At 39.0% G+C, this 14142-nt stretch overlaps 4 protein-coding genes across 5 annotated transcripts; 2 read left to right on the forward strand and 2 right to left on the reverse strand.

The window, feature by feature from the left end:
* Nucleotides 1-2730: 2730 nt before the first annotated feature.
* LOC121794787 lies at nucleotides 2731-4498 on the forward strand. Its single transcript, XM_042193125.1, has 3 exons — nucleotides 2731-3463; nucleotides 3779-4070; nucleotides 4182-4498. Exons 1-2 carry the CDS (start codon nucleotides 2909-2911, stop codon nucleotides 4067-4069), a joined length of 846 nt encoding a protein of 281 aa, XP_042049059.1. The 5' UTR covers nucleotides 2731-2908; the 3' UTR covers nucleotide 4070; nucleotides 4182-4498.
* Nucleotides 4444-6568, reverse strand: LOC121794786 (pentatricopeptide repeat-containing protein At1g59720, chloroplastic/mitochondrial-like). The gene has a single exon (XM_042193123.1). The coding sequence runs from the start codon at nucleotides 6440-6442 to the stop codon at nucleotides 4559-4561; it is 1884 nt and encodes a 627-aa protein (XP_042049057.1). The 5' UTR covers nucleotides 6443-6568; the 3' UTR covers nucleotides 4444-4558.
* A 3049-nt stretch (nucleotides 6569-9617) lies between these two features.
* On the forward strand, nucleotides 9618-12544 carry LOC121794788 (dnaJ homolog subfamily B member 4-like). Of its 2 annotated transcripts, XM_042193126.1 has the most exons (3): nucleotides 9643-9783; nucleotides 9941-10459; nucleotides 11871-12544. In XM_042193126.1, exons 2-3 carry the CDS (start codon nucleotides 9987-9989, stop codon nucleotides 12316-12318), a joined length of 921 nt encoding a protein of 306 aa, XP_042049060.1. In that variant the 5' UTR covers nucleotides 9643-9783; nucleotides 9941-9986; the 3' UTR covers nucleotides 12319-12544. The 2 variants fall into 2 exon arrangements, with proteins under 2 accessions (XP_042049061.1, XP_042049060.1); XM_042193127.1 differs by having other exon boundaries at nucleotides 9618-10459.
* LOC121794789 (thioredoxin H-type-like) lies at nucleotides 12485-13558 on the reverse strand. Its single transcript, XM_042193128.1, has 3 exons — nucleotides 13086-13558; nucleotides 12894-13016; nucleotides 12485-12806 (listed from the first exon to the last, which is right to left on the reverse strand). Exons 1-3 carry the CDS (start codon nucleotides 13254-13256, stop codon nucleotides 12675-12677), a joined length of 426 nt encoding a protein of 141 aa, XP_042049062.1. The 5' UTR covers nucleotides 13257-13558; the 3' UTR covers nucleotides 12485-12674.
* Nucleotides 13559-14142: the final 584 nt, after the last annotated feature.

A 14142-nucleotide genomic window follows, 5' to 3' on the forward strand; every position in this document is an offset into this window, starting at 1 on the left:
TTGTATGTTAAAAATATGAAGAGTTGATTTCCAATAAAAGAATCCACATATAATTTTTAAAATGTACTATATGTAAACCTTGTAAAATAAAATTGGACTCAAATCTGATATTTTTATTGATACAGGTCCAAGCTTTGACGAAACATGCGTATATAGAATCTGTATTCACATCTGAAAATGATACCAGTGATTATCTTCATTTGTTGATTGCTTTTGCCAAAAAAATATTCGTTCATTGGTATTGAGTTTCAAGTTCAACAACCACCTGACTTCCTTACAAATTTGAATAAGTCCTAATGGTGAGCTCATATCCTTATCCACTTGCGTGGATTTCCAACTTGCATCGACCAAATAATAAAATAAAATAAAATAAAATAAAATAAAATAAATTAAATTAGCATGCAGTACTTCATCACCTTCATTAAATTATAGGCAAATTACTAAATAATTCTAAATTTTCTCAATTATCACATACTTCCTCTTCACTTAATTTAAAATGCATGGACAAAACATAATTTAAAGCTTAATTCAATGCCGTTTTATCTATGTGTTCTAAATCAATTATGATATCAGAGCGTAATTCATCGAAAAAGAGAATGATGGGATGATTGCAAAAGTTTCACTTTGTACTTTATTTTTCAGAATTTAAAAAGTGTATCACTGAATAAAATTTTATTCCTCTATGACAATTTGCCTTTAAATTTTCTACATTGTCATTTGTTGCTCATAACTTTGAATATATTTCTCTTTTGACTGGTGACTCCAATTTCCATCCTTTCCCAATTTGATGCCGAGTGGAGTAATATTTTCAATATTGTATTTTAGATCAATAAATATTTTAGTACAATCTTCTAAATTTAATTAGGCCAACCGCAACGCGTCACGCGGGTGGCTCGTAACCCGTCACGCCGGGATGAGACGGCGGCGAGACGCGTTGCAGCGTCCCGTCTCGTCCCCAGCCCGCCGAGACGGATGGCGAGCCGTCTCGCCACGCGCCAGCGCGACGCCCACTCGCCGGCCCGCGAGTGGGCATCGTCACGCTGACGCAATAAATCATTTTTTAAATTCAAATTTAAAAAAATAAAAATAAAAAATTGAAAAACGGTAATATTACCGTTATTATTACCATTTTTTCTTTTTTATTTTATTTTTATTTTATTTTTTTACTCTATAAATACTCCTAATTAGCCATCATTTCACACAAATACACATCTATTCTTCTCAAATTATCTCCATTTCCTCTCTAATTTTCATCTAACCTCTTATCACAACATGTCCGGCGACGAAAAATTGACATCAACGCGTTCGGCGACTGGGGGCATGCACAATGTCCTGGGTGGTGGTTCCGGTTCGTCGACGTCGGGCACCCAAGGTTCTTCGACGCCGGGGGGTACCAACCACACCATTTTGATGTGGATGCATACGCTCGTCCCTCCGCCCCGAGGTATTCGCAGGGATTATCCCAGATTCGGGAGGTTATTAGGCTGAACCCACTCCGGAAGGAGGCCGAGCCGGTGGAGGCAGCCGAGGCGGTAGAGGAGGCTGAGGCGGTGGAAGCTCCAGGGCGGAGGCAGAGGAGGGCGAGGAAGAGGAGGATCTAGGCCGGCATCCGTACAGCCCCAAGGAAACGCTGGCTGTGTACAACGCCTGGATCAGCGTCTCGTACGATCCCATCGTAGGGAATCAACAATCCCGGAAGTGCTTCTGGGAAAAGGTCACCAAGGCCTACCGAGTTGACAGAGAGGTCAAAAAATTATGCGCCATCTACAAGAGTGAAGCGGCTCATTACCAAAGCGGAGCCACGGGAGCCGACATTCTGAGGTCGGCTTTGCGAGTCTACTTCGACGACACCGGCAAACAATTCAAACATGTCGATGTTTGGGAGGTCGTCAAAGACAAGGAAAGGTGGGTCGGTGGTGTCCGGTCCAGCTCGGGCTCGACCTCGAAGCGCACGAAGCACACGGCGGGTGGCCAATACTCGTCTAGTGAGGGCGGTTCGGCCAGCGCCGCACAAGAGTTTTCCTCGCAGGAGGTTGAGGGCACGGCAAACGATGCCGGGGGTCCTCCCGTGGGCGTCGTCGGCCGCAAGGGAGAAATGCGGCGAAGGCGGCTAGAGGGAGGAGGGGCCGAGCCGAATCAAGCCAGGCGGGCTCGGGCTCGGGGGCACCCTCGAACTCCCTAATGTCCATGTACATGACCGCCACAATGGCGGACACTTCCCGCATGACGCCTCCCCAATACCAAGCCTATCTTGCCGGAATTGAGTTTATGGCAAGACAACTTGGTATTCCGCCTCCAGGTGGCTACAGTGCACCTCCACCGCCTTCGGGAGATGATTCGCCGGCGGAGTAGTGTTTTTTATTTTCTATAAAATTGTATTTTAAATTATGTAATTTTTATTTTTTAGAATTTTAATTATGTATTTTTTTTTATTTTTTTAGAATTTTAAGTTGTATTTTTATTTTATTTAATGATGTGTGTTTTTATTAATTGAATTTGTTGGGAAAAAATAAAAAATGAAATTGAATTAATAGTAATTTAAGAGACGGTTAAGGGATAAATAAGAGATGGAGGGTTGCAGGTTCCATCCCTTAATAAAGATATGAAGTGAAAAAATTCAGTAAAATCCAAAAATAGTAATTTAAGAGACGGTTAAGGGACCTCACCGCAGATGACCTTAGTACTAGAAGATCACATATGTTGCAATAACGAAAGTTCGTCTTCAGTTACGGTCAAACTCGTCAAAAATTTCACCCCAATACCGCGTTTATGACAGCCTGCCTTTCTTCATCTCTCTCCTCTTTAAATACTGTGTAACAGAACAAGTCAATTCCAATTCCAATTCCAATTTCAATTCCAATTCATCATCTGTAACTCGAAACGCAACTTGATCACTACAACAAGAGCGATGGAGCAATTCCTGAACGCGAAGATCGTCCGCCTCAAGAGCAGCCACGACAAATACCTCACTGCCGACGAAGACGAGGAATCCGTCATCCAAGGCCGCGACGGATCCTCCCGAGCCTCCAAATGGACCGTCGAGTTCGTCGAGAATTCCGACGGAATCATCCGCCTCAAGAGCTGCTACGGCAAGTACCTCACCGCCTCGAATCAGCCCTTCCTCCTCGGCATGACGGGCCGGAAGGTGCTGCAGACGAACCCCGCTCGCCTAGACAGTTCCGTCGAGTGGGACCCCGTGCGGGATAAGGGCACCGCCGTCAAGCTCAGGACGCGCTACGGCCACTTCATGAGGGCCAACGGCGGCCTCCCGCCCTGGAGGAACTCCGTCACTCATGACATCCCCCACAGGACCACCACCAAGGAGTGGATCCTCTGGGAGGTCGATGTCGTCGATATCGTCGTGGCCAATTCGCCCGCGGCTAAACCGCCGCCGCCGCTTGTGGTAGAGGAGAAAGATTCTTATTCTTCGAGGCCGGCTAGCTTTTCCTTTTCCAGACAGCAGGTAATTAATTACTCATTTTTATATGATTAATATTTCAATGTTCGGTGGAATATTGTTTGGATTTGCATGAAAAGAAATGTTAGAATATTCAAAAGTTGCAGCATCTATGCATATATTTTTAAATTAAGACGCAAGTTGATTGAATATTCAAATCATGCATATATGCTTTTCCAGATAAGGATTCAATTAATATACCGCAATCTATGTTTAAAATAAAGAGTCTTGATGCAGAATTGGTTGGTAAATTTATATGCATTCAAACAATTATTCAGTCTATTTATTAAAATGGAGGCTCAGTGTGTAAGTTTTGTGCAGTCGCGTGATACTGAGCATAGCTCGCCTCCGAAGGGCAATGACGGAAGGCTAATATACTTCCACATTGCTGATGAAAATGGGAGAGTAGACGAAGGTTTTGAAGAGCTCAGCATTACATTCAAGGGCACTGGAGTGGATGAATTAACCCAGAGGATGGAAGAGGAGCTGGGAATCGAGCGTATTAGTATATGTGCCAAAAGCCCCTTGAATGGGGATCTTTTCCCTCTTCGTTTGCAGCTTCCCCCCAACAACGCGACTATGCACGTCGTTGTGGTTCCACAATCATCATAAGGTACTACTATTACGCTCTAAATTAATCCCTTCTGCAACTTGTATTATTTATGATTATCATAGTATGTCAACAAGTATCTCACCGGTTTTCTGCCTTGTGATGATGTAACAGTCTTTGGTGATGTTGGAGCAATTGGAAATTGTTCGCTGCGCTGCGCGTTTCTGTACATCCTACCTCAGCCTTCTTTCTTCACATGCTTGCAAAGAAAACTCAGACGCAGAAGGCATTATCTCTCTCTCTATATATATATGTGCAAGAAGTATCATGTGTCTGATTAGCAGCTTATAGTTTGCTCTTATTCTTTTTATTCTTTGGCCCCCTTTTTGGAATGATTTTGTAGAGAAACAGTGTATTATGGTCTGAACCAGTGAAATTATGGCTAGTGAATATAATCAAATAAACATGGTGTGGGATTGATTGTTTATGAATATTGTTCGCTTATGAATCTTATGATACAATAATTAACAAAATTTGAAGTAATGAAAACATTACCAGAAATCCATGCAAGAACATGAGCCATTGCTGAACCGATGGAAACGACGGCGATCTCTGATGATAATCTCCACATTCATAACTCTGGAGATCAATTTGATAAAATTGTGGCAGTCGTTGCAGATGCGCAGATTCTTGAATACACGTATGGGTGCCGCCCCTGGCTTCGAGTTCAGCAGTGCGAAAGCTATCGCCAGCTTCTCGCTGTGCAGTCTGAGAGAATCCCCCTTCCCGTCTTGATCCTCATCGACCAAAGGCGCTTGCGACAAGTCATGAACATACCCTGCCATCTTCACCCTCTCTTCAATCCACTTCAAGAACTGGTAAATCTCTCTGCTACGTGGATGCGTCGTGTCACCTGCGAAAAACTCGTGAATGACGCCGTCCACCTCGACTGAGCTACACCCGGGTTCTTTATCAACACCCTTATCCATCATTAGTTTCCTGATCAATCCCACTTCATCCCATCGATTAGCGGATGCAAACACCCTTGAAAGAAGAACATAGGCTCCACTGCTTTCGCTCCCATCGCCTTCCATCAGGCGCTTTGCCATTTCTTGGCTCAGATCGATCCCTTCGTCTTGCTTGCAGCTAGCGTCGAGAAGGCTCCTCCATATCACATCATCCGGCTTCACAGGCATGCTCGACACAATGTCAAGCGCTTCATCTATACGCCCCCTGCGTGCAAGGAGGTCGATCAGGCAGCCATAGTGCTGCAAGACCGGCTCCACATTGTACTCGTTCGCCATCAAATCGAAGTATCTATGCCCCTCATTAACCAAGCCTCTGTGATTGCAGGCACTCAATACACCGACGAAGGTGATGGAGTTAGGCCGGAGATTGTCTTCGTTGATCATTCGATCAAAGTGGTCAAACACTCTCTCTGCTTCACCATGCGCTGCAAGCCCTAAAATTGCAGCATTCCACGAATTCACATCGCGTCTACTCATCGATTCAAGTAATTGAAGAGCCATTCTCATCGAGCCACATTTGTAGTACATCTCTATCAAAGAATTATTCACTAACACATCAAAACTGGGCTCGATCACACACTTTTTCAATACATAAGCATGCAGCCACATTCCCATGGATAATGCCCCCAAACCGGCGCAGGCATCGATCACGCTTTGAACCGTGTACCCGTCTGGCTCAAACGACGGAATCATCATCGCAAACATTCTCAACGCTTCATCGAAATCTCCCGCCAGAACAAGCGCGTCGATGATCGCATTCCACGACACCAAGCTTCGCTCAGGCATTTTATCGAACACTTTGCTCGCATCCTCCTGGAGGCCACACGAGGCGTAGAAATGGATCAAACTGTTGCTCACGTACACATCCGATGCGAAGCCGCGTTTCAGAGATTGCGCGTGAGCTTGTTTCCCCTCGCGCAAATCGAATAAAAAGGCGCAAGCTTTGAGCACGAACGGGAACGTGTGCTTATCAGGAAGCAAGCTCTCTCGTTCAAGGAGTTGTTGAAAGACGGAAAAGGCTCGCTTTTTGTGGAGTTTGCTGTGAGCGTAAGCTCTAATTAGAGTGTTGTAGACGAAGTTGTTAGGGTTTGGAATGTTCTGGAAGAGTTTCAGTGTGTAGATTAGATCTTGCAAGGCGGAAAAGTGAAGCAGCCTGCTATAGAGATAGTCGATTTGGGGACTCTGGTGAGGAGGCGGAGCGGTGCGGAGGATTTTTGCGTGTATTTGTTTGAGGTGAGGGAGGGAAATGGTGGCGGATTGAGTTAAAATGTGGAGGACTCGGTGGTGATGGTGGTGGCGCGGGGCGGTGGAGAACTCAGCCGGTGGCGTGGTTGCTAAAACCATATCCATAGCTTTAACTTCATTTCCCGCGAATCGTTGCTGAATCCAACGACATTTAACTACCATCGGAATATTTGTAGGCCCAAATTGTTTGGGCTAAAATTAGAAAAAATTGCCGATTCTTCCAGGCCCGAGAACGACCCAATTGCTAATATTAGAAAATTTGGATTACCACCTCCGTGTAGTCGTATTTTTTCATTTTAATCTCTCTGTAAAAACTAGTCCATACTATTTATTTTCTTTCTCTAATGATATACTAGATTCTATTTTTTTGTTAATAATATGTCAACAACTTTTTCTTTCTATCATCTCTTATTTTACTAATTTTGTACTCTCTCCTCCGTCCCAAGTTACTTGAGTCGTATTCCATTTTGGGTTGTCCCAAGTTACTTGAGTCATTTATTTTAATTGGCTAAAAACAAAACATCTAATCTCACCTACTTTATTCTTTCATTTACTTTAATCTCTCATCTTTCTCTTACTTTATTCTTTCTTCTACTACTCAGTTTAACTCACTAAACACAACTTTCTTAAATCATGTGCAGAAAAGAAACGTCTCAGGTAACGTGAGACGAAAGGCGTATTAAAATTTGTGGCGTCCAATATCAAAACTATTTTTTGTAGATGAATATAATAAAATTAGTTAAGTTAGAGATCATATGCGATTGAGATGACTCGAAACTCGTATATATTGATTAAGTGGAACCATTTTATCAATTAAATTTCGCTTAATCACCAACTCGAGATCTTATTGTTATTGAGCTCGAGTTCAACTAACTTTGAGTTTTCTTTGAAGAAGGTTGAGCAGCTCACGAGCTAGCTCAACACACTAATAATCATGTAGTATAAAATGTATAAATTTAGATTGCACCGTCATAAATCTAATTTCTATATGTTTTATTTACGATTTATCATGCATGTTTACTTTTTTAGGGTTTGTGATCCATACATCTTAGAGTTTGAATATGGAGTATTTATTTAGGGAAAATATTCCATCATTAATAGAATCATGAGTCGTGATCATTAGGAAATAAGCTACTATATCCGAGTGAAATGAGAAGTTATAAGATGAAAGAACCTTCCAAAGTGATAACAAGTTGCAGTGCCAAGTACAAGTATGTCTCTCTTACAAAAAAACATATGGAACTCCCACCACATACATAGATATAATAGTGATGAACGAAATCAAACAAGTTAGTTGAGAGGTAGACGATCACAATTATGAAAGATGGGATGTTTCTTTCAACTTTGAATGCAATGCAATCATCGAAGACAGGATATTTCTCTTGCGTAGAAGTGTCCAAGTGTGAGGAGGCCCCCCACAATTATAACTAAGCAATTGGATCATCTAGTCCACCACCTCCCACATTAAATTAAGCCCATTTATTAACTCCTAAAATGGGCCCTGTTTAATCCAATCACCCTCACCCTCAAGGCCCACGCAACTCCGACTAACCAACCACAAATACTTACGGCGTCGTTTTAGCCACCAATTATGGGAATTTCCAAGAAAAGTAGTGAATAAACATGATCTGATTTTCAGAGTTTCAAAATAATGGTGTAATTACAATATTCTCGCAAACTCCTTGGAACATAAACAACAGGCACACGACTTGGCATGCAGGCACACGCGCAAAATTAGATTGAAATGTTACGAATTTGTTCTTTTATATTGTTTGATAATAATGTTATCTTTTTTTTTTATCTCACTCATTTTATTAATACGTTGTTCGCGCATCAAAATTATTTTCTTCTTTAATTTATTCTCATTATTTGTCCAAATTCATTTATATAGTATTGACATTTTTTATACAATGTGTTGACTAATTATTAAAGTTATCACATTAAGTTAATTATCATTTGATAATTACACTCCTATATATACACATAAATGTAATTATTCTCATCATTCCAAGTTAATCGATATGTTTTTCTTCAACACGAGATGTAAGAAAGTTGTGTTAATGAGTTAAATGAAAAGAAAATAAATTAAAAGACTATACGCCATATAATATTTCCTACTAGAATGCCAACACTCCCTTTAACTACAACTAAATACTAGTAACATTAGATCATGAAATCAATGTACAAGATGAACACAACACCGAGTATAAATACGATGAAAATAAAACGTTAATTAGGAGTATTAATGTCAACTATCAACTCATTACTAGTAATAAGTACACTATTTTCTTTCTCTTAAAAATATCTCAAAACTTTGAATTTATATAACCATCTCGATTTTAAACTATTTTGCCACACAAACATATATCAAATTATGTTCAAAAGATAAAATTTGATAAAATTTTCGTGAATTTTCATATACTTTTTGTTAATCATTCAAATATTAACATATCGATCATACTATGTCAATGTAATATATGCATAATATATAGTATTAAATTATATCGACATACTTATATCACTGTTTTTATATTTAAAATATACTATATTAATATACGATTTTATACCTTAAATACGATAAGTGTTATTATCCTTTTGATATAAATGATAAAAAAAATTAACTCATGATAATATTAAAGATCATTATATTACTAAAATTATATAATAATAGTAACTAGTAATTAGCATTTGATTTCTGCTCCATCATATTTTGAATAGTAGTAAAATGTAATATTATTGCACACCAATTAATTGTGTCACGCGCCTTAAGTTCTCAATTATTAAATGGAGATCACCACCTTTTCTATAATTTTACTATCTGTTTCCTATAAAAATAAGCAAATTTTTTATTTTTGGATGTTCTATAAAAATATCTCCTTCTATTTTTGATAACTTTTTTCTTTAATAAGGTAAGTCTCATTCTCCATTAATAATATATAAATATTTTTTCTTTCTAAATGTTTCTTGCTTTACCAATTTTACATTAGTTTTCGTATCGGTCCAAATATATATATCTTTATGGGACGGAAGGAATATAAATTACTGCCAAAGCCCCTAAAAAAATACCCCGTAGTTTACCTTTGAATAAACAATATAGATTATTAACAATGAAAACCCAAGAAATATAATTAGACAAGATAAACAAATGACAGTAAAAACGTGCTTCTAGATTTCATCAAAATTTAATATAGTAAAAACATTCGGAAAACAAAGACATGGAAAGAAGATCATAGTCCTAAGATGATCAAATATATTCTTAGAAGAATATTACTACTACTGCATAAAATATTGTCTAGATATTAGAGATATTTCTTTCCTTATCTATTTTATGTAGTTATTCTTTCATCCGTGTGTAAATACTCTATTCATTCATTATACTATATATGAAATAATAACTTGGATTCAATATAATTTATAGTAGCAATAAAATATTCAACACAGTCTTGATCATCACGCCTGCAGTCGAGAATCCAGATCATCGCTTTCGTTCTTTCATTGTGTGGGTGAGTATCTCCTCCTCGCCTGTCACAAACCGTTAAAAATATCGCTACTTTCGCGTACCTTAGCGCATCACCCGCCATTCCGCTAGCCTGCGCATCTAGAACCCTATAAAAATCCTCCTTTATCAGCATTTGATTTTGATAAAGCTTTTTTTTGCAGAAGAGAAAGGGATAAAGGCGAAACCTTTCTTTCTTTCCCGTCGGTAATGGGGGTCGATTACTACAATATTCTCAAGGTTTCGAGGAATGCGGCTGAAGAGGATTTGAAGAAATCGTACAGGAAATTGGCGATGAAATGGCATCCGGATAAGAATGCGGTCAACACTGAGGCTGCGGAGGCCAAATTCAAGCAGATTAGCGAGGCGTACGATGTGCTGAGCGATCCTCAGAAGCGGCAGATCTACGATGTCTACGGTGAGGAAGGCCTCAAATCCAGTATCCATCCGCCGCCGCCGAGTAGTGGCGACGGAGGGGGGAGGGGGTTTGAGTTCAGCCCTAGGGATGAGGAGGATATTTTTGAGTTTTTTTGGGGGTCCGATGCTGAAAAGGAGAAGAGTGGCGGTGGAAGGGCGAAGAAAGCGGCGGCGATGGAGAGTAAGCTGCCGTGTAGCTTGGAGGAGCTGTATAAGGGCTCGAGAAGGAAGATGCAGATAGCAAGAGTCGTGCTTGATGAGTCTGGGTTGGTACATTTTGCCACTTCAACATTCTGTCTTCTTTCAGTTTGTGTGTGTGTGATTGCATTTGAATTGATATAATTTGATCTTAGATTTTGTTTTAGAAAATTTCTTAAGCTGAGGAAGGTGTTCATTACGGGAATTGGGTGGTTTTCTGAATTAGTCTCGTCTTTCATGAACTTTCCTCCTTCTTACCTGTTGATTAGTAGCTTTGGAAAGAATCCAATTCAGTCTTTTAGGTTATGATATTTGACCTATAATTTTCAGAAAAATTATCTTTGTTTGGTGTTGTGTGTCTGCAAAACTCGTACACTGTTGCACCTCATGTTTTTGGAATAAATTCAAAGTTTGAGATGAATAGGTTGTTGGTGGTTATTAGTTACGTACGTGGAAGAAAATTCGAGTGCTTGTGTAATTGTATTACTTGAATACTTTTGTTCTTTAGCTTAATTAAGGACAGTTCCAGAGGGTTTAAATCACATCCATTTATGGTGCCTTAAGTTAATATGAGGTGTTTTATTCTCTTGATGCAGAATTGATACTGTCTGCTTTTATTTCTTTTATGGATGCATAATATTCTTTCTACAGAGTCAAAAGTTTTGGTGGTTGTCTGTGAGTTGTTGATTGAAACCTTGGAGAAGTTTCTGTAAAGTATATCTGGAAACAGCCGGAGAAATGTAAAGTAGAATTTTCTGATTCGTGCAAGTATGCGACTAAGCACTTTTGGAAAAAGTGATTATTACATCATGAACTGAGATTTATATATGGATATTTGGTTCACTCATTTCTCTTTCATGTTTCTAACTTCTGATGCCTTTTTTATATTATCTATCTATTTTCACATTGATTGATTCGTGGTGCATGCAATCGGAATACATTGGAAGCTTTAGCTTCTGTTTCATGTGCATGAATGCACTCTTTATGTTGATTTCATGTCCCTCATTTCAAAATTTAGGTGTGGCTTATGCATGAGTAGTTCCCCATTGAAACTATGATTAGTAACAGACCATAACTAGTTTGCAAGTTTATGGAGGAATATTTGCCCCTCTTCTCTTTTTAGCATTAATTTAAGCTTTGTAGTTGTAGCTTTTGTTGGCAGTAGATACAGGTTTTACAACTATACTTTTCGACATTGTTTCCAATTTTTCCAAATGCCCTGTTTCAATGAACATTTGTTACTTCATCTTATGTTCTTTAACTATTATACGTTTATACTCCATTAGTAAGCGTTCGAAAGATAAATTTAAAGTAGATGGACGGTTAAGTTCTAGTGCGTGAACATCATATGTGGGGTTGCAGGAAGATGATTTTCAAATTACAAACTTTCACGCTTGAGATTGGCACTTGTATTGGTTATTTTGGTTGCTATTTGATGCATATTTCAAAGTGTAGTGATGTGCAGTTTTATCATTGCAGTAAACCTGTGACTGTTGAAGAGGTTTTGGGTATAAACATCAAGCCTGGTTGGAAGAAGGGCACAAAGATCACTTTTCCTGAGAAAGGGAACCACGAAGCTGGTGCCACTCCTGGTGACCTCATCTTTGTCATCGATGAGAAGCCACATCCAGTTTTCAAGAGAGACGGAAATGATCTAATCATCAATCATAAGATCTCCTTAGTAGATGCTCTCACATGCAAGACTATCAACATAACAACCTTGGATGGAAGGGATCTATCTCTCAAAGTATCGAATGTCATCAAACCGGGACATGAAATGTTGATTGAAAACGAAGGGATGCCAATATCCAAAGAACCTAGCAAGAATGGAAAGCTGAGGATAAAATTTGATATCAAATTCCCTTCAAGGCTCACTGCAGAACAGAAATCGGATTTGAGAAGGATTTTGGGCAAGGGGAACGCGTAAGTTTAGTAGTACTATAACTCTAGTTACACTTAACCTATCGAGACTAGATAATCTACTGTGCATATAGTAGGAGAAATATCCACTTCAGTTTCTTATTTATCTTCGATATTTTGAAGTATTTACCAGTTACATATTAGCACAGCTATCTCTGCTGTAAAATACTATCTGCAATGAGAAATCTGTATCATATAATAATTCCTCTTAAATGGAAAGCTCTTTCTTCATAGTTTTACATCTCCCGTAGCTGTTCGTAAAGAAGATTGTGAGCCAAGATTATTGAAGTAATAAATATACTAGAATCTCTCTCAATAGCCATAAAGGCAAAGGTATTGATGCTCATTTTACGTGATAGAAATTTAGAATCTGTGTTTCTCAATCTTGTTTTGGAGATCATCTTTCTTTGTCCCCACCACCTTATCCACTTGTTTTCCTTTCTTTATCAGTATGAAAGTCGGCATTGCTTGAACCCCGTATTCCTCAGCCACATCCTGTTCACATTTTTCGTCACGAATGATTAGGACATTTTCTTAAGGTAGTTTGATGGGTAAGAAAGAAACAGCAAGTGAAACGCGTACATCTAACTCATCAACGTCGATTTTGATGAAATCCACTTCTGTATATTTCTCGGCGAACTCATTGATCACCGGAAGAATCTGCTTACACGGCCCACACCACGTGGCTGTGAAGTCAACGATGATCTACAAGAAACATAAACTCATTAGAACACTGAAGAAGGATTATGTGAATACATCCTTACATGTATATACCAGTTTTGAAGTCTGCTTCGCTGCTTCAAAATGGATTTTCCACTTAGCCGAGGAGTGGAATGCGATGACCTGGCCCTTCTTGGCTGGCTGAGGCTGCGTCGGCGGTGGCATTTGGTAGATTTGTCTTGGCGAGCCTTGGCCGTCATAAGCTGTTGAAACATTGGATCCCATCTTGATGAAGATTTTCTTGAATCTGGCTAGTTATTAAGAGTTCAAGGAGTGAAATTACTATGTTTGTGAATTGGTGCAATGCTCTATTTATAGACTTTGACACAGCAATGGTTTCTAGTTTTTTTATTAAACACTTCATTGCCGAATATGTTCTTGTTGGGACCGTGAACCATTTCCACCGCTGATGCTAATTGCGGCAAGATTTTATGCATTAACAAAAACCAATATAAAAAACTATACTGTTTCTTGAAGCTTGCTTCTTCATCACAATATTCCTTGCATCAATACATATTTTCTCTTCTAGTATTTTACAGTGAAGAATAGCCTTGAGTTGAGTGATGATGGTTTTTGTTGAGTGCAGATTTTAAAGTGAAAAAAGAATAATTTGAGTGGAGAAGTTGATTCTGGATTTGTTTCTTTTTTGCTTTAGTGTTCGTCTCATTCTTCACACGACCATCCACAAATGCAACAAGTAACCTTCGAAGATGAGACCCAAGCATCTTATTGGGCGGGCCCACATATATTAACCAATATGGAGTGGAACTCTATTCTCTCTCCAAAGGGTTAATTGTTCATTCACTCAAATTCAATATATTACAACTATGTTTTTAGGGATAATTGAGAAAATATCCACTTTTTATGGCTTTTTCCAGTTGACTTTTTAAAGTTGCAGGACATATCATATTTAATCAAATTTGACAATTTTTATGGTAGTTTGCTCTTCTCTGATAAATATTGTGATTCAAATGATAATGTCTCGTTGATATATTAATGCAACTGCTTTTGTGATTCCATGCAATAGACGCATGTTCTTTTACTAATTGTTTGCTTCTTTCTAACTTTATATGATTCGTATATATCTTGAAATTCCCTATTTAAGGTGTGT

Source organism: Salvia splendens, chromosome 3, assembly GCF_004379255.2.
Source record: "Salvia splendens isolate huo1 chromosome 3, SspV2, whole genome shotgun sequence".
Taxonomy (NCBI): Eukaryota; Viridiplantae; Streptophyta; class Magnoliopsida; order Lamiales; family Lamiaceae; genus Salvia; species Salvia splendens.